This window comes from Myodes glareolus, chromosome 5 (assembly GCF_982192425.1).
Source record: "Myodes glareolus chromosome 5, mMyoGla1.1, whole genome shotgun sequence".
Taxonomy (NCBI): Eukaryota; Metazoa; Chordata; class Mammalia; order Rodentia; family Cricetidae; genus Myodes; species Myodes glareolus.
In genome coordinates, this window is record NC_142030.1 from 67,167,282 (window position 1) to 67,192,542 (window position 25,261).

The window sequence follows — 25,261 nt, forward strand, 5'->3', positions numbered from 1 at the left end:
CTGAAGTCCAGGAAGGGAGTTTGATTGACTAGGGGTCAAAAGCTCTCAGTTAATCCTCCAGATGGTATCACTGAGCAGAGGAGGAAGAAATGGTATCCTTGGCTCTCAGTCAAATGTACAGTCTGACCAGTGGCAGTTTGGTTTTCAAAAGGCTTGGTTCTCTGGACTATTTTAATGAAACCAATCATAAACCAATCATATAGGGCACCTTCCATAAACCAGTGCTCCCACTAACCACTCAACTGTGAACACCCCTCTCAACTAATGGATCAGAATTTACTGGGGTCTGTTAAATGTGATGTTTCCCACTAAAGCATAGGCTTTATTATACCATACATTCCTCTAATATAGATCTCTAAAGAATACTCAGATAATCCACTGGCCCACATTTGAAAACCACTGCACTAGGCACAGCACAAATCATAAATACCAAAGACAATTAAAAATATAATAACATCTTAAAAGAAAGTTTTCTCAATCCAAGCTGTTGGCTTACTGATGCATAGAATCATAAACGCAAAAGATGTACATACTTAGGTATTCTTTGTAACAGATGACTTTTTATCAGGTTCTTTTCTGTGAGAATGAGTCTTACCTCTTAGGTGATTGTTGGAACAGAGTAGCCCTCTTGGCTTTATTTCTTAAATAAAGACATGTTTGGAAATAATAGTCTCCCTAGGAGGTAACCCATAATTTTATATCTGCAGCATATGACTTAGTGCCAATTAGAAGACATATTTCTACAATGGAAACAGTTACTTCTTTGTGATAGGATTAATTCTAGCACTTATCAGAACACTAGCTCTCAGGTACCCCACGAATGGTATTCTCTCTCAGCAGCCTCTCTTCCTTGTTGGGGAATTCAGCTTCTTCCTCTCCTTGAATCAGTTCATGCTACAAAGCACAGATGCACAGAACTGCAAAAGAATGCGGGGCAAAATCACCAATTCTACCTACCAAAATCAGACCCGGGGTCACAATGATGACACCAAGGAATTTTTACACACACACACACACATATATATATATATATACATATATATGTATAAATATATATATACTTATAAATATATAGAGAGAGGTACCTTTCACCCTCATGTATGCGGTCTTGCAACTCCTGTTCTCTCCATGTGAATAGATGGAGAACAGAGAGGGGCCACTTCCTATGAAAACCAAAGCAGCTGCCTAGTTACTATTACAAGTGATATCTCCACTGTGTTAAATTACAGGTCATAAATGGAAATGAGATAATTCAAACAGGCAAGTAATCCCTGTGCGTTCTCTAGCTGAGCAGTTCCCAGCCCTGGCCAGTGCACTGGCCTCCTATACATTCCAGCTCCTGGCACTCCCGTGTTGAGTCCTTCCTTTTAGGCATGTTAGATTGCTTTGTGATCTAAGCCAGGCAGAATCAAATGTCATAGCAACTTTTGCCTACTGAATTTAACTTTCAAAAGATCCAGTTTCCTGTTTGAGGTTGTTTTTATTTTGGAGGGGTTGTTTGTTTGCTTTTCCTTTAATTTCTGTTTTATTTGAGAAGTTGACGTGGAGGGACTGCAAAGGGAGTTTCTCTGCTTGGAAACGTGCAGGTGTCTGGGAGGAGAGGTTGTTTGATATCAGTTATTATTTACAGACAATATGTAATTATAGTCCTTTTCAGACTCTTTTTTGACTCTTTAATACTCAGTTTGATTTGTTGAGGGAGTGGAGGATTGTCTTGCTTTGTTTTTGTGAATGCTTAATTTTTTATGAACCCTTAGTATTGGGGCCTTGTCACTTGTCCCAATGCTGAAATACCTTTCCTTATCTATTTTAAGAAATTACAAGTTATGGCACAAATTTTCACTTATACAATACACAAGAAATTTATCAAAGTGAAACAAATATGTATTAAAATTTTAAATACCATTTATTCTGCTTAGGGGCCATTCCTCACTGTGAGGAAGGACATTATATTTGGAATCTACCTATGGTTTTATTGGCCTGTCCTTACTTATTGTCTTTGAAAAAAAAAAGCTATATTTGCTTTCCCACTAAATTCCACTAGCTATAATTTTTAAGTAATTACTGTTTTTAAAAGCTTTGCAAATCTTTGAGTTTCTCCTGTTCTTAAAACAAGTCACCTTTCTTTTTTTTTAAAAAAAAGTCTTATACAGTAAGGGGATCATTAATAATACTGATTCTCTATGTAAAAACCGCCTGAGTTTTACAGCAAAAAAAAAAATGAGAATTATTTTAATGAATAGTAAAATGAGTTGGGTTGCTTTTGTTTTTCCACACATTTGAAACTGTAGCCACCACCTTTACTGCCATAACAACACCTTCCTATTCCCAACAAAGTGAGAGATAGATAAAGGCAAGTATTGTTTGATGCTGTAGTCAGCTGTGGCTCTACCCAGACTTCCCCCAGGGCCATGACGAGGCTGCTCCTAGCAGTGTGGTTCCAGCAGAGCAGTGCTAGTTTGGCACCCTGTGTATCTTCTGCTTTCGCAGCAGGAGCAGCAGCAGGCTTTAGCTGTGGTTACACAGTGCCTTAAACTTGTCTGTCTTTCTGGGTAAACTCTGAGACTTCCAGAAAAGAGAGCTTTGTTTGGTGTTAGGGTCAATCCTCGTGGGCTATTTTCTTTTCAGTTTATGAGTATAGATAACGATTGTCCTTCTCTGCAATTATTTCTGAAAAATACATACTTCGTGTTTGTTGGAGAAAGTCCTGGGATGATTTAAAGATGGAAGTCTCAACTAACTTGTGAGACTGATAGTGTTTTATACTACTGTACTTTTTGTCCTCTGTCCCCTCTCTCTGCTGGATGTGTAGACACTCAACAACCCATAGCTCCAAAATATTGTCTTTAAAGCATTGATTTTTTTTTGTTTGTTTGTTTGTTTTAAAACTCAAGAGAAAATGAAAGCATGCCCTTTACTGGGCAGCTTTCCCGGAGTAACTGAGCTGGAATGGGTCTAGGAGCCTGTGTTCTCTGTCTGTTCTCATGTGTTATGTTTATAGCATCCCTTTCAGCCACATCTCCCTCCCCATATTCAAACAACTCCTTGGTCTGAGCTTCTGGCTGCTCTTATCTCCCTTTGCTCTTGCATCCTCACTTTGTTGGAGACTCTAAACTGCCACCACGTATTGCTTTAATCTGAGCAATGTGACTTCTTCCCAGGTGGGACTGTTATGCCTTCTTTGGGAGGTGAGCCCATGGATCACGTGCACTTCTCTTCTGTGAAATGAAACCTCTGGTGCTTCTTTCTTTGCCACCTAATATCCATGTTTCAGTTTTTACAAAAACACTTACTACATGAAGGCAGCTTAACTCGCGGTGTCGTTTTCATAAGACAGCCTAGTGATACTTCAGTATATTGTTGGTAATAAGTCCTGTTGTGCAGAAATGAAAAAAAGAGAGATTAAGGGGAGGGGAAGCTGAACCTAACCAATGTGCAGAAAGAGGCAGAGACGTTCCATTTGTTTGGGGAGCACCATGTGTACCGTGCTGTGAGGGAAAGTATTGAACTGATGATTCAGTAAAGCAAATGCCTTCCTCCATGCAGCCTGAATAAAGCCATGATTGGTGTGTTGTAGGAAAAGCGGATCGTGTCCCTCGACTCAGCCAACACAAGATTGATGAGTGCGCTGACTCAAGTGAAGGAGCGGTACAGCATGCAGGTCCGCAATGGCATCTCTCCCACCAACCCCACCAAGCTTTCCATCACGGAGAATGGTGAATTCAAAAACAGCAGCTGCTGATGGCCTTTGTGAATACAAACTGTGGGAGGAGACAGAAGGAAGTTGCCCAGCTCTCCTGTCCCCAGCTCTTTAACCCTCCAGGTTTACAGAATGTTGCTTCAAATAGCAGTTTGGTGAGAAACTCTCAAATGAAGAAAGAAACCTTGTCTTTCAGGGCATAAAGCAAAGACTCCCAATGTCGATGCTTTCCCCAGTGTCTCTATGTACGTAGGGAACTTAGTTCTGGGCCATGTACAGAAATACCACTGTAATATACCAAAAGGAAGTTAATAATGTAGATTACCTTTTTAATTATTACTATTTTATTATTGTTTTTCTCTTGAAAGCACTGCAGTTTTTAGTGGAGGAAAAGTAGGAACCAAGTGTGAGTGAGAAATGAGCCCGTCGGTTTAGTAGGTAGAGGCTCTGTGTATTGGATTAGGAGCACATGGAGTGCAATAGGACCTTGTCAAAATGATTTTTTTCAGGGATTCATCTGCCAGTTTAAAAGCCCCACCCTAGTCCCTTACCATTAGGAAGACATGAAAATAGCAAGATCCATACAGAACAGTTATTTATGCTACTGATTAACCAAGATGGTTCTGATCAGACAGTAATCTGATTTATAGAGTCGCCATTTCAGAGGACATGGATAGAAGTGGTTGATTGTACCAAAACTGAATTAGAAATGATTTCTGTTGCCTGTCAGTATGTTTGTTTCCTCCATCTATAACAGATGGGAATTTTCTGTTTTAGATATGGGATTTTTGATTTTTTTTTTACTCCTACTTTTTGTTTTTACTACTCTTTAGAGTTGACAGAACTATAAATATTTGTGTCTCTTTCTACATCTTCATTTTCACACATGCCTCCCCATGCCGGGAGCAGCCAGCACCAACAGGGTTTACTCTCCACTGGAGAGGTTATTCAAGTATGCCATTCGTAAGCCATCTGAATAAATACCCTTTCTTTTACACAGAAAAGGGCTAATACAGCAGAGCAGGAATCTCTGAATATTTCCCACTACAATTTTTCTTCCTATTTGTTGGATTTTTGCTTAGGATAAAGATTGTATCCACCATACTAACAGATCTGTGGGATTTTATTACCACTTTTAAATTGCTGCTTCTTTCTATTTATCCCTTCCGTAAAATTTGGGAAGGAAATCTAAAACTGAAACTTGTCTTTCTTTTCAAAATGATAATCTTGCTACAGAAAAAAAACAGAATGTGAGGATGGCACATTCCATTTGTTATTCCACACTCGTGGTAGACTCAGCAAGAATGTCCCAGCTTATCTTTAATGGCTTTAATACAGGACAGAAAATCCATGTTTCTCTCCAGAGTGTGACACGTCATCTGGAATGCAGGCTTAATTACCAGAGGTAGAGAAAGTTAGCTGCAGGTTAAACAAATATTATATATATAAGTATATATATATACATATATTCACACATATGTACATACAGTGTGCACATCAAAAATGTTCATACCTTTTATGCTGTCAGATATACAGAGATAATGTTTTAAAAGGGTCTTGAATCTCTTTAAACAAGTTCTACACTGTTTCATGTTGAAAAAAACAGCATTTCTCAAATAAGTTAATGTTTTGTTTTGTTTTTAAGTTATAAACTTTAAGAATTTTTTTAAGTAAAGGATGCAGAGGGAGACATAACAGAGACATATGCATGGAGTATGTGTTTCTACATAGTAGAATATTTATAAGAAAGCAAGAGAACATATTCTCTCTGTTCGAAGCCCAGGCATAGATACCAAGCCCTCCTTTCCACCAAGTCCCAGGCATGCATTCCAAGTCTCACTTGACCCTTAGGTTGACCTTTATGTCTGACCTTGCATTTCAGCACCCTCTCCAGAGCCCTCAACTGACCACATTTAAAAAGGGGTTGTTCCTAATAACCTGTTTGTGTCAGACAAACGTCTAAAACAGGAGCATCTCACTGCAGGCCTTCATGTCCACTTGAGTGTTTTCTTGACCCTTAGCAGGTATTTTATGACGTCTTATCTCCTCTCCAAGCTGAGGTGCAGTGTGTTAAAAATTACTTCATAAGAGAAAAGGGTTTTGATTCTGCAGTAATGGCCTGTATTGAGTGAAGTAGGAATGTAAACATAGATCTTTTTTTGTTTGTAGCTTAGCAATGTTTTCTTTACTCTTCAAAACCCTTCAGAAGTACCATAGAGAACCTAGTCTAATTCTTAGTCTCAATGGCCTGAAGTATATGATGTGATAACATCTTGTTTGAGTTTGAGAAGGTCTCAAGGTGCCGGTTATGGATTACAGAGCTGCTCAAATAAGTGTAGTGATGAAAACACTGTAACTGTTAGTGCTTTGGGGTCTGAATGCATTGCAAGACTGAATCTCAGAACCGTTAGACATATGACGAGGCCCTCCAGCCACCATGTTATTATCACTGGAGAGAAAGAAGACCACAGCAATAGGAAGAGGATTAGAGGTCGGAAGTGCCCCATTGTTGCCAGATACTAAATCTCAGATTATCCTTTGAGCCTACTCATTTTTTTAACCTATCAGAAATATTATTCTGAACTGGGACGTAGCTCCATTGGCAGAGTGCCCCCTTAGCATGCCAGAGGCCCTGTGTTCAAACTCCAGCGCCACGTGAACTAGGATGGTGGCACACAGGCCAGCAATCCCAGCACTCCAGGAGTGGGGGCAGGAGGAGCAGGAGGTTCCTGGCCAACCTGAGTTACTTCAGACCCTGACTCAAAATGCTAATTTATATATAGTTAATATTTCTTTAGAGAATGTTGCAGTCTTATCAAGTTTGAGAATAGAAGAAGACAGCAGCAGGTGCTAATTTACATGGTGTTTCTTTAATTAAATAGGTACATCATTTTGTTACTGGGAGGAAATGTGAGATTTTTTTAAAAGCTGATGGGTTAAGTAGCTGCATCTTGCGATCCCTGTTTTTGTCAACACATCAGCACATACATTGTGAGAATAGCCCAGGGTTGGATAGGGTTTGGTATTCAGGTTAAGTGCTTATGTGGCTTTTATTCAGGAGAGGACAAGACTTTACCATTAACAAGGACAGCCTTTCTGGGATCAGGAAAGGGACTTCTTGTTTCCCTCCTATATCACTAGAGCAATAAGATTTCGAGACTTTCCCAGAATGGTAAAAAGTCCTGTTTCCATAAGACTAGCGTTACTTCAGTGTCTGTCCCTGTTGCTGCTTGGGTCTGGGGTAGTCTTTTACTTGGTGTGGGAACTGAGGTGATTATGCTACCATGGCTGTTCTAGCCTTTTCACTTACCATCAACTTGGTCAGAACTGGTCTGCTCCTGTCCTCTATTATGGGGTTGCAGAGTGAAGAAACCGTGAGGGTTTCTAAGACAGTTGTAAACATCGAGTGTGTGCACTGGGGCCGAGCGCGATCTCAGAAGTAGTTTCCCTATTCTTACTGTACCCGTGGCTTTTGTACTGTGGCTCTTCAGAGGCCTGGCTCCCTCTGTGTCCTCAGATACAGCAGTTTAGGAGTAGGGGTTTTGTTTGAAGTTCCAGATGACACTTACCATCAAATGGGTTTGCATTACTGTTTGTTCTGCTTCCATCCACATTTAGTTCTGGTTCCCCCCCAGATACAGTTCCTGAGAACTGTTAAGAACTGAGCGAGGAGAAGCAGTCTTCTCAGGATCCTCAGTCAACAGACTGACTGATCCCCATGCTGGACCATAGATAGAGTAGCCATGTCACTGGCAAACTCAGCATCTCCAAAGTCCACGCCACAGTTTTTCATTTTCAGTCACTTGGGGGCAGGGAGTCACCTTCTGCTACAGATTAAACAACTTCAGGGGACATTCTGCTCTATACCCCTTGGCTTTTTCAAGTGAACTCTCCTGCTTGCCTTAGCAGTAAAAAGTCACCTTCCCACCCCATACCTAGGATACCTTTTAAAATTATTATTAACTTAAAGAACTTACACTTGTTTCTTAAAAGCAAGTAATGTTGAAGTTTCAAATTTTTTAAGTACACGGTTTTTTATGTTTGAATAATTGCTACCAGTTCTTACAGAGCACCCTCTCTCACCGACCGTCCAGGAAAGCTCTTGAGCTTTGAAAGGATGGGGTGATGGGATTTGCATCAGAGAGAGTGCATTTCCTTCAGAAAAATCCTGAGGAAGGCACATGATCCAGTGAACTTGGTTCCTCAGAAATTCAAAGAAGCAAGTAGAGTTGTATCCCCTGGCTCCTCCTAAGAGGAAAGGCAGCTCCTGAGAGAACCTGTGCATGCCTACAAGAACACACAGCTCTCAGGCATCCCTTAAAAAAATGTTCATCCACTACTAGGGAAACTACTAGTTCCCAAACTTTATTCAGTTTTTGTTTTGTTGTTTTATAGATTTTATAAAATTATATTCTCTTTAAAATGTACTATATGTGTTATATGTATATATAAGTTAAAGTGACTTGAGCAAGGTATCATTATTGGTAGCACAGAGAATATGGAGCAGCAGATGACTGTCGCCATCCGAGAGCAGAATACAGAAAGTAGCTTTGGTTCCTCACCAGTTCGTGCTCAGGTGTTTGAGCAGCAGCCCAGCTATCCTTGGTCAATGCAGCAAGCCACCCACAGAGAGGTCAGGAGTGCTTTGACCCCGTGTTTCAACACACATTTTAATTTTCTACTCTGTTTTTTTTATCAGATGCCTTCCTTGTTCCCTAGGAAGGCTTAGAACTGAAAACCAGACTCAACTGTTGGTGTGGTAGCATTTCCACAGATGCGTTTTAGGGGTCCCCATCCTATGTGTGTGGTCAAGCATTTGAATATAAATAGCATGGATATGTCATTTTCAGACCCTCAAGGAAATTTTCAACTTCCAGTTCACTAAAAGGTTAAATGCTAATTAACTGTCTGACCACTATCCTGCAAAAAAGCTAAAATAAGTAGTAAAGGTTGAATTTTGACTGGTGCTTAGATATTTCTAGATATATTAGGATCAACTCAAGCAAACAGCAGCATAATTACCTGGGTCATACCTGTGAGGAATTTATCTTCCAAATTTGGTTTTGTTTTTCATCTCCAGGGCCTTAATAAGAGTGTGTTAATACACATGACTATTTTACAAAGATAGTTCAAAATAATTTATTTTTTATTTCAAGAAAGAAACTCACCATAGAAAAACAAAACCCAAGATTTTATTTTATTTTTAAAGCCATATTTTTGTGCTTTGTAGCACTTAGATTGTTCCATATGTGATCCATATCTGCATTTCATTACCTGGGTTCTAAAAAAGATTTATTTTTGTTCTGTGAATAATTTTTGACGGTTCTTGTACATGTACAGATATAGATACGTTTGAGGTCTTTTATTGATATTCCTACAAAAAATACAAATAAACTTTAACTTTAAACATTTCAGACTAAAGTTGCTACTGTATTTACAGTACTGCTTCTATCATACATGCGTCTGTGTTGTGTGCTACCGTCTAACTTATCTGCTGGGTATTTAGGACACTCGGAACACTGGGATCTTATTCTGAAGATACATTTTAGCATTGGGAATAGCATGCCTTAAAATTTTACAAGTTTCAGGTAAAACACTTATGAGTAGGATAAATAACCGGCACTGCTGTCAGTTGTGTTGTTAACGCCCTTGGAAAGAAAGCTTCCTCCAGCTGTCTGCGCCTCCATGGTCCCTCATATTCCCTACACAGCTTGTTCTTAGGGTTGTTCTTGTTGGGGTTAGGGAGCTGCCTTTGTTTATCATTCTCAGCCTGTGAAACCCAGGAATGCACATTTCACACGTCGTTTTCTTCTGTGCGTCCTTCAGGTTATTTCTAATCTTGTGCTTCTTGGAATTCAAAACAAACAAAACTAAAGACAACCTGAACTACTACTTTAAATGGAAAGTGGAAATTAGCGGATATTTGCTATTTTTGGTTTACTTCGAAGCCGACCCATTTCAATGTGAATTCCTCGTGACCTAATACAAGCTTTAAGGCTTCTTGGATCTGAAATATTAAAAAGAGAGAAGTAGGGCTAGAAATATTGTTCAGTGGGATCAGTTCCTAACTAGCACCACGAAAAGGGAACGACTGATCCTACCTTATGACCCTATGACTCACTTAGCTCTAAATAACTAACATGCACGTTTTGTGCATCCATCCTGTTTCTTTCTTAGCCTTCCTTCACCTGTGTGCATCTTATCAATAACACCAAATTACTAAGTGCTCCCAATCTTTACTGAGCATCAGACTCATTGAGTAAATTTAAATACACACATAAACATGTATGTGTATGTATATACACATACATACATACATGCATACATACATGTGCACATATACACACACACGGATGGCTGCCTCATGAGTTCCATTACTCCATATTGTCCTCTGAACAGTGTGTGTGGTATCTATAACACTGTCTTTTATCACTGGTTCTGAGGTTTGGATGAGTTAGCTGCAGGTATTTTCTTCCTTCATACTTGTAATTTTAAATAAACCCCACACATACCTTGTCATTATCAACTGCATTCCTTTTCTATTAGTGAGATAGAAACTGTGTCATGCTCATCCCCTGAAGTTCCTTTACCTTCATTTTGTTTTGGTTTTCTTTTTCATAGCATGAGAGACCAAACCCAAGGCCTCAGGTCCATCCGACGTAATGGAACAGATACATTCTGAGGAAGCTAAGTAAGAGGTGGGACTTACCAGTATAAGCCCAATTTTCTCACTGGCTCCAGTTTAATGCATAAGATAAATACTTCTAGTTTAGTATGAAAGTTTCCATTACTATACCTCCAGAAAGCACATAAAAGCCCAGGCCTGGACCAAAGAAAATACCTCTAACCTTAAGCAGTAAACAAAAAATAGAAAACTTAAAATTATTTTCTTCCCGTGTCCTTTGCAGGGCCACACAACGCTAGTGATCTTTCTAGAAACTTGATTTTGTGAAATTCTAAAATAGATTACCTTTGGGCCTTTGAATAAGTGGCAAAGAGCTGCTAAATAAATGCCAGTGTGTCTTTTTATCTGTAAAGTTATGATTTTTGATAGATACATATCTAGGGATGGCTTTATTCCTTGAGAAATGTTTTATCGGACTATGTTCAGTAATCAGTTTAATTATTGTAGTGATAATAGTAGCTAACATCCAGTACCAACCGAGTGCCAGTTTACTAAAATTTCATACAGAACATGCAAGCACTTCACCAGCTGAGACATCTCAGCCCCAGCTTTAGTATATTGGTTTTGACAATACTGCTTTGTGTTATTGTCACCTGAATCATCAAAATTCAAAAAGTTAGACATCTAACCTCACTCAAAAGTTGATCTTTCATCTCTTCTGGATCCTTCAGTGTTGAGATGATAAAATCTGCTTTCAAGATTCCAAAGGAGTGCTCTGGAAAAGAAAATGTCTCCTGATTTAGAAGAATGTCACCCCTTGCTACTTAAACTTTCCAGTCCTTGGAAGGTAGAGGTACCCTTTGGATACCATAGGTGCTACGTAGTGACAGAGGATTTCAAAGAGAAAAAGAGGAAAGTAGCTGAGCCACAATTAACACCACCAACTAGTACCCCAAAAGAAACCTCTATGTTTTAGGTTAGCATCAGCTCTCTCCCCACAGCCTGGACACCATCTCTCCTGTGATCTTCTGTTCCCTTCTCTACTAGATGCTTTTGGCCATGCTGGAATTTCACCATCCCTTGGGCTCCCAACCCAGAAAACCCCCAAAGAAGTTCTCTGAACTGATAGATAGGTTCAGTCTTTCTACATGTCAACCATAATGATCACGAAAACTACAGCCTCGTGGTAGGACATGCACTGGCAGAGCTTTTGACTACTTACCGTGCTCCTTTGCCTAAGTACCTTGTACGCATGCTCACAGCAACCCTATGAGATAGGGTCGTCTTTACTGAGCCCCTTTTGAAGATGAGAACTACAGAACTGAGGACACTTGATTCCCTCACTGCACTCACAGTAGTTACACAGCTTACACTGGAACCCGCAGCTTCCTTCCCTTCCCCAATGCCAGCATTTCATGTTATTCCTAAGAAGGCTCCCAGGTGTCCTGGGCTAGGACTGTAGATTTTTAGGCCCTGGGCTGTTAGATAGTGAAGTTAGCAAACAGAAGCTGTTACCTGAGCCTTCTGCTGCTTTCTCTTTAGACTCTGGGTGCTTAGGTGAGCTTACATGTTGGACTTGGGTGGTAGTAGGTATGTCTCCTGTATGTGCTCCGTGCTCTGTGCTGGTTACAGCTACAGGAAACGAAGAATAAAGGAGTTACTGCAAATGTAGCCGGAAATCCAGGGTGCCTGAATACTGGTGCCTGGCTGTAAGCCAGAAGACAGGAAAGGTGGCCCTGCTGTGCATAGTTGCTGGCTCCTGCCAGTCCTTTTCTTGCCTCCCAGGCTCTTACCCCATGTCTGGAGTTGCCAGCCCACCATTCAGAAAGTGCTCCAGCATCAGGCTGTGTAAGGCTTGAGCAATAGTGTGAGATTCGGCCTCAGTTCCAGTTCCTGTTCTCTTTAGTAGCACTTAGAAAGCCTGACGCTCTAATATTATTACCAGGTGAGCTGTTCAGCCCCTTGCCAGGGTGCCCAGAGCAGCTTTGACATCCCCACCAAGGCAGTGCTCCAAACCAAGTTTAACTTCTGGGCATACACTAGGTGTTCCAGCCGAAGACCAGGAGTCCTCAGTTGCTGTTGCCTTCAGTCCCCAAATGTGTTTCTCCTCTCTCACAATTGCCCACCTCCAAATAGGGATAAAAATCATATTATTTAGAGGACTACTACTATAATTTAAGAAAAATGTCCCAGCCCTAGGGAAAACCAACATTGACAGTTTGCTAGAGAATATATTTCACAGATTGAATTTTTTATTTTAAATGCAAAATCTACCTTATTCTTAAAAAGAATGTGAAGTATTTCATCCAACGTGGCATGACTGACTTAAGCAGTCTGTTGGTAGACATTGGATCACTTCTCACTTTCAGGACAATAAACAGTGTTGGGGGTCCATGCGTGTGTGTTTGCCTTGTACGCTTTAGCAGTTTCTAAGTGTAGAATGTCAGTCGGAAAGGACATGCCCATTTTGAAACAGACGCACCTTGCCTGCACCAGTTTATAGCCTACAGTATTGGTCATGTCCGTTCGTCCTGCATTCTCTTTATTACTGCCTTTAAATCTTTGCCAAACTGTTGTGAGGTAAAGAAACAAATTTTAAAATAAAACATGTTAGTTTTTAAGGCTGGATTTATTTCTGTGGTTTCATGAACAAAGCCTGAAGTTGTTTTAAATGTGTTGGTGTGTCTTGACTAGCGTCACTTACGACAAATACCGTCTTCGTGTCCCTCCTCGCTTCACCCTGCCTCAGCTACTCACCCAGCCTGTTCTCTCCTGGTGGGCCTTCTTCTCCACCAGCCCACTCTTCTTCATTCAAAAGCTTATGCCTTTCTTTAATAAGTGAAGAAATTGGTAAAACTGAGAAACACAGAAGCGGGGGAATGCCTGTAAGCAGCTTTGTAAATTTCATCCTGATTGTTTTTAACCCCCACTGCTTCTCTCGCTGTTGAGGCTTGTTACACATATACTGAATTCTGCTGTTTTCTTTTAGCATCCAAATGCAATGGCCCCATGTCACTGTGGCCACCTGTAGTTAACCACAGACCCGAGCATTTGCTCATTTTCCGAAACCTTCTGGTGGTTCTGTTGACTGTGGGTTCAAGTCCTTCAGAATTTGGCGGCCGTCCCTCTTTTTCCTTGTCCCTGTTACTCCTTCCTCCAAAATGTAACCTGTACACTAACCACATCAGACCTCTTGGCAATCCCAGACAAACTTAACACTTTAACATGTCTGTCTTAGCCCTTGTCTTTCAGCAAGGAAGAACTTCCAGATACCACTGCCATGATACTCATTACACCTTTGGCAGAGAATGAGTCACTTTCTGCTCTTGCTTCACCCTTCACGTACTCACAAGCTGTCCCAGTTGTCTGATTCTGTTTCTGTAGGATTGCCTTTGTGGAAAAGCAAGTTCTGCTCACCCTGCCTGAACCACACAGTATCCAGAGTTCACATCTGGTACTCAAAAGACAGGACTCAAAGTAAGGAGAAAAGGAAATACAACAATCTCTATCTGGAAGAGTCTGTAATACTCACAATTGATTATCATCTGTTATGTGTTACATGAGAATGAACCTTCATATCTACCAAGGTGAAGACACTCAATGTCACTAGTGAGTTGAGATTAAGATGGTAATAACTGCATTTATCATCTGCCAGATTCAGGAACTGGGAGTTACCAAATCACACTGATGTACTCTTGGTTTTAGACATAAGAAAAATTAGATTCAATGAGGTTAAAGTTAAGGAGACAGATGTGGTAGTTCATTTATGCAATTCCAGTAGTTTAGAGGTTGAGACAGAAGGATTGCAGTGTATTGGAGGGCAGCCTGAACTACAAAGTTAGACCTGTTCTCGAAAGAGAAGGGGAGCCAAGAGGGAGGGAGGGAGGAAAAAGTTGTCTAAGGCTGTGCACAGTAAATTACAAAGCCAACATTTTAATCTTGACTGACAGACTTCCTCCCTTACCCCATCTCTGTTCTACCTGATTAAGGGAGGATGGTCTTAAGAGCTGGTGCTAGCCAGACAGAATTCCCCTGTGGAGAGGCTTGCAGTGCTTCCATACCTAGCCATATGACTCTTGCACCCAGCTCTCAGTGTAGATTCTGCAGCTTGGAATCTAGCTGCTGATGCCCCAGAGGAACTTGTAGGCAGGGGTATCTGGCCTCAGTGAAGCACACAAGCACCTGCTGTAGTTCCTGGCAGATGCCTAGCTGTCTCAAGTGCTGGCAACCTGGCTCAGGCTGCAGATACATGGAGCCCGTCTCTGAATCTCTGAGCTCCCTGAGACAGATGCCTCCATAGCTCTTTCTTTAATCTCTGCAAAGCTCCACAGAGCCCCTGAACTGCAGGGCTAACTGAATGAGAAGGAGTCAGAGAATATTGCCAACATGGGAATAGCCAGGGCCTTGTGGTTACCTCCCCTGTAGTCATGAGCCTACTCTGGTTCTAGGGACCCCTGGTGCATAGGTTCTGCAGTGCCACTTCCTGTTAAACTGATTCACTCCCTGTATGGGCTAGTGTCAAGGGTGCAAAATCCAAAGATAAACATTGAGCAACAGCCCTGGGCCCTTCCCCAAGAACTGAAATACTGTCTGGGGATATGAGATCCAAGGATGTGGTTCTAACAGTGACCAGTGATGTCGTGGACTTTTCTTCCAGAACTATGTTACTTCCCAAGGCCCAAGGACAAGCCCTGAGAAGTTAGAAGTGGTATGCTGGGCCCTTCTCCCAGATCCAAACTGCTTCCTGGGTGCTCAGGGTCCAAAGACAAACTCTGAACAGTAACCAGTGGGCTGTGAGCCTTTCTCAAACAAAGATACCTCCTGAAGGTGTCGGGGTTGCCAGAGGACTTGAGACCATCCCTTGAGAATGGAAAGTTGTGAGGCCTATGGTGGTGGGGGCAGGAGTGGTTGTATCACAAGTGCCAGAGCTGACGTCAATTGGTTGATGACTCAATCGCCCAGGGATCCGGGTTGCTGTAACCAGCTCTTTGGAAGCATCTGTGGGGCCAGTGGTGGTCCCTATAGCAAGAGACAAGACTTATGTGAGGTGCACTGAGTGCAGAACCTTTTTCAAGGCCATAGCTGTAACATGAGGGGGCCTGTTTGTTGGGGTTTCTGTCCTGCCCAGTACCCCACAGCCGGCAAGTCCCAAAGAAAATCACACAGAGTCTACATTAGGTTATAAACTGATTGGCCCATTAGCTCAGTCTTCTTATTAACTAATTCTTACATCTTACAGTAACCCATAATTCTTGTCTGTGTTAGCCATGTGGCTCAATACCTTTTCCTGCGGGGGTGGGGGGGTGGGGGCAGATTACATCTTGCTTCTCTGTGGTCTGGGCAGGAATGGAGGAATGGGCTTCTTTCCTAGCCTTCTCCTGTTCTCATTGCCCTGCCTCTACTTCCTGTCTGGTTGACCTGCCTATTCTTCCTGCCTGGCCAATCAGCGTTTTATTAAAATACATGATTGATAGAATACAGATAATTCTCCAGCATCACATAGCCACAGGTCAGAAACTCCTAGTAATTTCAGTGGGGCAGATCAGAGAGAAAATTACAGCTTCAGGCCCCAAATTTCTACCACACATAATGGTATTCATCCACTGAAGACAGAGTTGGTCAGAAAGGGCCTTCTGAACCTATTTGGACCAACCCAAGTAAGCAGTGGGCTGAGACAATTAGGTGGGTGCCTTAACAGGGAAACAAGGCAGTTGCTCAGCCCAGATTCTTAGATGAAAGAATTCATGCCTTTACCGGCTCCCCAGTGATGACACCTCCACACAAACACCCTGCCATTCCTCTTACCTGCCATCCCTTACCCAGCCACTTGCCAACCTTATCCTTCTGAAGTCACTTCACCAAAAATTCTTCTGCAATTACAGTGACTAGATAGTTCCTGCTCTGTGTCCCCATCATGCTTCAGACTATACTAAACACCAAGCTTTGCCTGGCTGGCTGTGAGCACCATCAGAGTGAGCTCTGAGGTTTTCTTGATTGTATCTGTCCCCATTGTTGGGTTTTGGTCAACTGCCATAGCTTATAACCACAGCACAAAACCCTAACAGCTCATGACTCTCCCAACAGAGGAGCATGCTCAGAAGGGACTGGTGGGTCTCCTTTGTTTGGCTTCCTTTCTCTGGTGCTGAAACTCTAAGGCCTCTCTGATGACTTCCCCAGGAGTACCACTTAGCCATCTGCCCCTTTGTGTCCCAGGCCTTTATTTCTGCACTCAGGAGACTGCCTGGCCTCTCCTGGTCCCCCTGGCCTCTAGAACTTCAAACTCAGAAGCCAGCAAAGAAGGATGTTTGTGGGAAACCAATTCCTCATTTTCCTACCTTCACACTGTTAGCCAAGCAGTATAAGAGAAGGCGCAGAGAGCCTCATTGGTGTAAGTAGTGACTGAGTGCCACACCACTGGCATACCTCTTCTCTGTTGGCTCACTAGCACCTCAGGGAAGGCCACTCACATGGGCTCCACCCCAGGTTTCTCTGTTTAAGCCAACTATTTTCTCTAGTTTCCTAGACCCAGAAGAGCCCAGATACAGCTAAGAGCAGACGTAGAGTACCTGTGTTTGGCCTAGGAGTTGTCCTTGCAGTAACTTTTGAGGGGTGAGTCACTCTGGGGGAGGATGTAGCAGTGAGTAGAGGCATCTCTGCCAACTTCCGATCGCCAATGGTGGGGTCTGTGGGAAAACAGTGAGTGTAAGGGCAGTCTCTGTCACACCCACCCTGTGAGAAGTCAGCCTCCATCCCAGCAAACAAGCCAGGGGTCCAGTTCCTACTGCACACAGTACAAATCACTGGCATAGGTCCTCTCACCCTTAGTCTTCACAGCAGCTCATCAAGGAACACCTATTTCACAGATAGGGGCCAAGTTTGTCTTCAAATCCAAAAAAAAAAAGAAACAGCCACAAATAGGCAAATCCACAGAGACATAAAGTCCATTTGGGTTGCCAAGGGGAAAGTCGGGCGTGACTGTAAGTACAGGCTTTGGAGGGTGATGAAAATGCCATTAAATGGCCAGTGGCAATGGCTGAACACGCATACAAATATCAAAAACCACTGAACTGTGCACTTCAAAGGCTAAGATGTGTGGGTTCTCTCGCAATGGAAATACGGCAGGAGGAGGGAGATTGAAAGCTAAGAATAAGGTAGGAAGCACATTTTATACAAGATCCAGAGTACCCTGCTGCCCTCAAATTCATAGTGACCAGAGCTGCTATTAGCAGGCATTTGCTCTATGTCAAGATCTTCACTGTCATTCAGCCTTCAGCTCTGGGGTGATTTCCCCAATCCTGATTTGTAAAGTATGTTTTCCAGATAAGAAAAGGGGACCAAATTCTGCCCATCTTCTAGGAAGCGGTGAAGCCTATCTGATTCTAAAGCATGGGCTCATGGTTATTTGTCTGATGATTGTTGCTCATTGCTAATGTAATGAGGCTGGATGGGGTTCATTCATTCCATCCTCTGAAGAGCCCCAGGATTTAAATACTACAACTCACTTATAAGGTGTTTTTTTTGTGTGTGAGTGTGTTTTGTTGTTGTTGTTGTTGTTGTTTTTGGTTTTTTTGTTTGTTTGTTTGAAATCAAATCAAAGCCTGTAGTTGAATTCTGTTGCCCTCAAAGCCTCTAGGTGCTTGCTTAGGACTCTCCCGAGTATTCCCCACGGTTTAATGAACACATTTTAACCTCAATGATCCAAGTGGGCTCTCACATACCACAGAAACAGATAAAAGGTTTCTGCTCATGACAAAACAGCGCATAAATCTCAGGTGGGCCGTTTGAAAAGATACGAAGTCCTGCACACAGTCCCTGACCAAACAAAGGTATTTTCTGAAGCCACTCGGGAATGCTAGAACCCAAGTCGCTGGACCAGGTGAGACTGTTGATCTTTGCGCTGAAGTAGAGGCCGATCCAGGCATCGACATTGCTTGTGATGGACTGGAGCTTTTCTTTGTCCTTCTCGTCAGTCACTCTCTGCAGATCGGCCAGGTCTGTGTAGTGGTTGCGACAGTAGGTCAGAGCTGAGGGCCACGACATGGCTTGTTTAATCCGAATGAAGGTCCATCCACCAATCTCAACCGTAGCTAGAAGTAAAGAATATAGAGACCACAGGCCTGAGATCCAGGGTGTCTGACATCCCAGCTTTCGTTGCCTAAGGAAAGAACTGGTTTGACCTGGATCCTCGGGTTTTAGATTTGGTAAAAACACCATTTTATAGAGAAACTACCAAGTTGAAGAAGTGAGATATCATAGTGGCAACAGCTGGTGTGGAGGGTTCATTAAGGAGAGGGCTCTTCTTACAGATGTATAGTCTTACAAGGTAAGTTTAAGTTTCAATTGCTTCATCTGTCCAATAGGAATGGTAGGCACTATTTGGGAAATAGTAGTAGATCATTCCTATGATGGAAGGAAGACAGCCTTGGTTTAGAGTTAGCCTCATTTCATTTGTAATCCAACACACACACACAGAGTGGTGGTGGGGGAGATCTCCTAGGAGCATCAGCTCAGATCTATCTGATGGGCAGGAAACAGAGCAGGCAGTGCCCATCCAATCTGCTCTTCATGCACTCAGATATCTACCTTCTTCAGACTGGGTTGCTTCAGTTCTCAGAGGCCCCCCATCACAAACACACACACACACACACACACACACACACACACACACACACACACACCAGAGGCCCCTTCAAGCCCGTGCCTCTCTGATTCCTAACAATGAAGTTTTGGAAAGGATGTGAGGCACTGCAGCTCTACCTGCATTGGTCCTGGAGGTTTGGATAAAGAAAAGACTGTTTGCAGAGTCTGGAGTCATATCCTCCCATTCAAACCAGAGCCCCTCCCTACTCTCTGGCATGCACCTGCTCATCTCAGTCCATTAAGATGTGCCTGTTTCCCTAGCTAAATGGATTTTTGCATATTTAATTATTGTGTGTATGCACACATGTACACTTGTATATGACAGCACACATGTGAGGATCAGAAGATAACTTGCAGGATTCAGTCCTCTCTTCGTTGTGTGTGTCCCAGGGCTTGACCTCAGGTCATCGGGCTTGGCAGCAAGCACCTTTACCACTGACTGTCATCTTACCAACCCCAGAACTAATCTTTTAAAATTCTATATTATGTCCCTAATATGTGCCAGCTTTGACATGTACCTTGGGCCTACATCACTTCATGATGTTCACTATCATCCTGAAAAGTAACTATTATTAATCTTATTTCATAGTTTAGGAAAAGAGTTTGCTAATCCAGCCCAAACTCAGTGTCAGGCTGAGACTAAAGCACAGGTCTGCTTGCCTTGGAAACCTTTGCCATTTTGCTCTACGTTCTATAACACCCAGAGAACGAACCCTAAACATAGATGGATTGACTGTTCCTTTTCCCGTAGAATTTTTCTATATCAGATAAGGAGAAACTTTCCTTTTAAACACCAGCGCGGTGTTGTCCAAGGGGCAGGAATCTTGAGAGAAATACCCCTCTCTAGATGGAGAGTTGTGAAGAGGTCTTCCCCACCCGCCCCCAACCCCTGACTCCCTGAGGAAGACTCAGGTGGCACAGATGCAGCTGGTTACACTACTGTGAGACCTGGAGTTAGTCCCCTTCCACTCCATGCTCTTCAGGCATTGCATCCATCAGTCTCCAGGTTTCAATCTGGGTACCTCAAAGCCAAACATCAAGTCAGGCAGGAGAGGGGGGAACAGAGGGAACCATAGTAATCTGAATCCTGCGTGCTGGTCCAGGGAGGTAACGCCAAGACAAAATAAATCAAAACCCCAGAAGAAGGGAAGACAGAGCCACGTATGTTACCTTCTGTTGGAAGAGTGGTCAGTGCTTCAAGAGGGGACACCAAGGACATGCGGTGTCCTACAGCAGGATCTGTATAACAGAAGCAGATTTCAAATTATGGGTTAGGGAGTGAGAACTGTCCAGAAACCACCAGGTTGGAGCCAAAAGAAGCTGAGTTCTAAGGTGAGTTAGCCCATTCCATATTTATTTAGTGAATATAGATTAAGCACCTACTGTATGGCTGGTGCTATTCCCTAGAAAAGTACTGGAAACAACACAAGCAGAGTCTTTGCTTTTTAGAGGAGAATGAGAAGGAACCACCTAGTCCCAACAGTGTGAGGACAGTGGTCACTATCCCACTGAAGAAAAGAGTTGTGTGGGCTGGGGACAGAAATAGGTCAATACACCACAGCTAGGGAGAGGGCTAAGCACCGAGGCCAAAAAGACCCGACAGGGCATGATTGTCTATGAAAAGGATGATATTCTGAGGGCTTTGAAGATCTGCTGAGTATGCAGTAAGGAAGTTATCTGATGTCTACTAAAACTCACTATTTAAACAACAGATGGGAGCAGCCACAGGATAAACTCATGGAACTGAGTTGTAATTTGGCCCATGCACTCCCAATGAACCTGCAGAACTGGACAGAACTGAGTGATGTCAGGGAATGTTGTAGTTGAGTTCTAAGAATAAAGGAAGCCGGAAGAAATCCATATCCACAGCTCTGATGTTTGCAGGCATTCCTACTAAACCTACTGGCCATCCCTGGAAATCTTTCTATCCCCTTGGAACCTAGAGATAAAACCAAGGCCATTGTGGGCTTCTGTTTCTGGGCTTCACGGAGGCATGGTCTGTCTATGACTTAGAGAAATGACAGAATGACCTCCATGCCAGTATCTGGGCAGTTAGGATGGCATAGAATTGTGCTGAGCCTTGACTGGCCAAGAGGCAGAAGATGGCACTTTTACCATGAAATCACAGTCCTATCCACAACCGCACTTCCATGTGACCTCTTAGTACCAACAAGACAAAGAAGAGGACAGTGGAAGTAGTGGTGTGGCCTCCAGGGGTCAGACGACACGGGGGAACACATAGTTTGGATGTTTCCCAGCAGCTGGCTCCATGTCCCCAGCAACAATGTCTGGAGTTGGTCCTATCCACCACTTTGAACAAAAGGTCTCATGGGGGTGAATGTTGTGCCTTCTGCCATCCCCAGTAAGACAACAGACTGTACCCCGTGCTTCATGGGGTGAGACTTTGAATTCTGCTCTCATTTCTACATAGGTGATGAGTTCTCCAACCTGTCTCTCCCATTTCCTTCCTTCCTTCCTCAAAACTTTAACTGAAGATAGAAGAAATGTCATGGAACATTCCAGATGTTATTTCCTCTATTTTCACACAGTTTCTTGGTGTGGTCTGGGGAAAAGAGTACAGAAAGACCACAAGCTAATGTTACAGAGGAAATAATGCTCTGAAGAGGGTGAGGGAACATCCGCTTACTCTCATGAATGCCCCCCTAGACACACACTCTCTTCTCTTCTTTTCCCCCTCCCCAAAACTATCTTGGAAAAGAACAGGCCCAGAATATTAATCTGAACACACCATAATAGCAAATGAAGGGCTTCTGAGCTGTACAGGAGGCAGCCCCCAGGGCAGGGACCATGGCCCATGAATACAGAGTAGCACAGAGGCCATCCCGGAAGACAGGCAGCGCAGTCCACGTTGGGGTGGTAAAGACGGAGCCACTGGACCAGCTCAGCCCAGAGATGGTCACATCGTAGAAGAGGCCGATCCATGCCTGGGTACTGCTGGTATAGGAGTAGACCACCATGATGTTCATTGCGCTGTTCACGCTCTGCAGGTCAGCGAGGTCTGTGTAATGCTCCTGGCAGTACCACATGGCCTCTTTCCAGGTCCGCGGCTCCTCCACCCGATAGAAGGTCTTGCTGTTGCTCACCAGCTGGAAGGCTGGGGCAGGAGAAGCTATCACTACATGACTACCCCACTTCACCCTTGTCCCCAAGAGATTTCAGCCATACCATGGTAGACCACTCCTTTTCCGGCATGCCCCTCACCTCTGACCTCCACTCATACCCAGCTCTGCTCTGGATCTTTCCACCCACAAGCTACTGTCTTGGTTCAGAAGGACTGGCCATGCTTTCGCCTTATTCTTTCATCCTTTTACCTTTTCTCCTTTGCCTGGTGGTTCACAGTAACCATCAGAGTTTACTATGCGTGTGTGATATGCCATTTAGCTCATTGAATTTTTCTGAGGACGGCTTAAGACTTCATCATATCTGTTTTACAGATAAGGACTCCAAGTCACAGGGAGTGGAATCGATGACTAAGGCCACTAAACAGGAAGAAGAGAGAGCCAAGACTCCAGAACATGGTGTGTGGTTTCCAGGCCCCAACCTTTCATCATAGCATAGCACTGTGTCTACAAAAGGAAGTCTGACTGGGGTTATACATTAGGATCACCCAGAGAGCAGATCAGGTGTGCTCCAACACAGAGCAGGGACATGCTTGCTGGGACCAACATCAGAATTCTCCAGATGCATCTAGGGAAAGGCCTTGCTCTGCTTGTGTGTCTCCACCAGGTCTAGGCAACTTGGGAGGCAGGGCTTGTTTTATTCGCCCCTGTATCCTCAGTCCTACCTCGGTGTACCAAAAGCACTTCGTGTGTTGAAGGAAAGCGGGGCCATAGAGACAGGTGAGAGGCAGGAACCCACCCAAACTCTAATCTCAGTGTTTACCCCTTCTTTCCCTCCTCGCCCCAACCACTTTCCAGGGTCTAGCAAAGGAGGAGCTGGTCTGAGGCTCTCCACCCTGGTGCCAGGGCAGAGTACTGGGGAGTGAAAGGCTTGCTGTTGAGGTTTTGGGTGTCCATAGAAAACCAGACTCAAGCCTGGATACTGAGGATCAAGCATGCAAGACAGGGCAGGGAAGAAGGGAGGACAGGCACTTGCCAGATAGAATGGCATCGTTGCACCCACCAGAGCTGATGAAGTTGTCTGTCGATGAGAACAGCTGGAGAATCCCTGTGCCCAAGAAAGAATGGGGGAAAAAACACTTTTTCTTTCTATTCACTTTGACAGGATATATGATTCACTTTGATTCTTTTGAATGCTACCTTATTTGATTTTTGAAGCTCTGTTGCTGTGGCCCAATAGGTTAGTTTCAGGAGCTAATGAATCACACCCAACAGTTTGGGGGGGGGGTGGAAAGCCTGTCACCCCTGTGGAACCCACAAGCCCAGGACTCAGGAATCTGCAGTACTCCATCCTTGAGCAAGGCCCTGGACTCACAATTGGGTCATCCCGTTCTAGTCCCTGGAATTCAATCTCACGACAAATCTTGTCAACTACAGCAAGCCTTCTGGAACTCTCCACCTATAACTGACCTCTGCCACTTGGGCCCAGTTGGTTAACCTCTGCAGGTGCAGTGGGTCACCCAGCTTCTAGCTGGGGTGCTCCACATTTTGTGCTCAGTGACAGGGGCTCTACATGGGGACCACCATGACACTCTCATGGTTCCAGTCCCATGCTCAATGAGGGGACCTTCTAAGAGGGTCATGTACCAACCCGTGCTTGGCCCTGGTCTCAGCCCAAGAAGCAAACCCCGCCTGCGTAATGCACCAGCAGCTGGCCTAGAGCTGATCTGGCTGCCAGGGACCTGGTCAGCTTCCTCTTGTGCTCTTCTTTCCCATTCAATCCATGCCTTCCATCCTCAGAGCCACCCCACCCCCACCCAAAGACCCCACCCACAGACCCTCGCGGTGCCTCTCCCCAGGAGCTGCGCTCTGGACATGTTGCCCTGGCCATAATTCTCTGCAGTGGAAGCTTGTGGAGGTGGGGAAGGGCTGAAAAATCATTTATGTCTTTCCACTTTGTCTCCCAACCAACCTAGAAGTCTGAGGGCCTCTGGGGGTACATAGGGAGCAGTGCACCCTCTTCCGGGCCCAAGTGGGGTCTTACCTGTCATGCAGAAGGAGAGCAGCAGCCATGCAGGCAGCATGACGGTGGCCCGACAAAAGCCCCTGGAGCTGACGGCCTTCTGGACAGCTGAGTCTAGTGTGCTCACTTCTTTCTTGCTCTCCTCTCTTTCCTACCCAAACTGGCAGATTTTCCTAAGCAAATACTGAGTGCCTTCTGTTTGCCAGGATATAGCCTGAATAAGGATGGAAACATCCTTGTCCTAAACTCTGGCAAAAGCACCATGGATCCTGCAACTAATAAACAGAGAGGCAAGAAGGGACCCATCCTGGGGGCTAGCTGCCAGGAGAGGGAAGTAGAACAATGGAGAGCCAGGTTCGTGGGCGCTTAGGGTCCTGGGATCCAAGGGAGCTAGTGACATAGTGGAAGAGGGAAAGAGGGGACGGAAGAGAGAAGAACTGGACTCCCCATCCCACCACCCACCTCACAGCACCCACCAGAGATTCTGTCATCTTCTCCTTGTCCCCTTTGTATAAGACAGACTGTGAACCTCTGAAACAGCTTGATCAGAACAAGATTATAGGAAATAACAGGACAGTGATTCAAGCTTAGATAACAGAGAAGTGTGAAATGCCATGATGGTGCCCACAAGTCCCACATAGGTGGCATCGGAGCCCCACCCCACCCCAAGTCTAGGATCTGGATCCCAGTACAGCACAGCCTGGAGACAGAGGCACCTGCTCTGGAGAATCAAAGCCACTTGCTTATGTTCTGTCTGTCCCACACCACCCCCGTCATCCCCCAGATTTCTCTCTGTCCCACCAAAGGCCAGGTTTTTAAAAAAATAAAGCCTGGAAGAGACCCCTTTCTGCCCCCTCTTTTGTAAAAGAGAAGCGTAAACAGATGGCTGAATGGACAAAAAGAAAGTGCATGCAGATCGTCAAAGCTTCAGCAATGATGGCTGCCTCAGGGTGCTTCATCGGTGATGGCCTCGGGCGACTGCATCCCAGTAGTAGAACCAGCCAGTGTCAGGGAATCTTTGGACCACTCTCCAGTGAGAGGACACCTTGACCATCTTGGTCTGGAAAACACTTGTCCTACCTCTCACCTTTTCATTGTGCCATTCGCAAAGGCTTCTGGTCTACCTGCCTTCAATGAAGACAGGTTGCTCACACCCGGAAAGAAGTGAAGTAAGGGTGTAAGGGCCTCCACAG

The 25,261-nt window shown here is 44.0% G+C and overlaps 2 protein-coding genes across 7 annotated transcripts in view; one reads left to right on the forward strand and one right to left on the reverse strand.

Moving 5' to 3' along the window:
• Rasal2 (RAS protein activator like 2) overlaps window positions 1-9,109 on the forward strand; it is a 267,727-nt gene extending 258,618 nt beyond the window's left edge. For 4 of the 6 annotated variants that reach the window (XM_085688048.2, XM_085688049.2, XM_085688052.2 and 1 more), the window contains 2 exons: window positions 1,230-1,260; window positions 3,578-9,109. In XM_085688048.2, the coding sequence (XP_085544174.1) occupies window positions 1,230-1,260; window positions 3,578-3,720 (174 nt within the window). In that variant the 3' untranslated portion in view covers window positions 3,721-9,109. The remainder of the gene's footprint in view (window positions 1-1,229; window positions 1,261-3,577) is intronic. The other 2 variants (XM_048420873.3, XM_048420874.3) reach the window with 1 other exon arrangement.
• Window positions 9,110-9,154: 45 nt separating this feature from the next.
• On the reverse strand, window positions 9,155-24,129 carry Clec20a (C-type lectin domain containing 20A). Its single transcript, XM_087906379.1, has 11 exons — window positions 24,090-24,129; window positions 23,109-23,153; window positions 21,715-22,080; window positions 20,136-20,204; window positions 18,044-18,412; window positions 16,892-17,008; window positions 15,144-15,344; window positions 13,083-13,154; window positions 11,841-11,957; window positions 11,015-11,100; window positions 9,155-9,707 (listed from the first exon to the last, which is right to left on the reverse strand). Exons 1-11 carry the CDS (start codon window positions 24,127-24,129, stop codon window positions 9,627-9,629), a joined length of 1,563 nt encoding a protein of 520 aa, XP_087762505.1. The 3' UTR covers window positions 9,155-9,626.
• Window positions 24,130-25,261: the final 1,132 nt, after the last annotated feature.

What these genes read in the sequence shown, in the direction of transcription:
- Clec20a (XM_087906379.1), bottom strand. Translation starts at nt 24,129, where the DNA reads ATGCTGCCTGCATGGCTGCTGCTCTCCTTCTGCATGACAG. An exon ending in AGACAACTTCATCAGCTCTG is followed by an intron (nt 22,081 to 23,108) that starts GTGGGTGCAACG and finishes CTCCTGCCCCAG; the next exon opens with CCTTCCAGCTGGTGAGCAAC. An exon ending in GAAAGCAGCAGAAGGCTCAG is followed by an intron (nt 11,101 to 11,840) that starts GTAACAGCTTCT and finishes TTTCTTTTCCAG; the next exon opens with AGCACTCCTTTGGAATCTTG.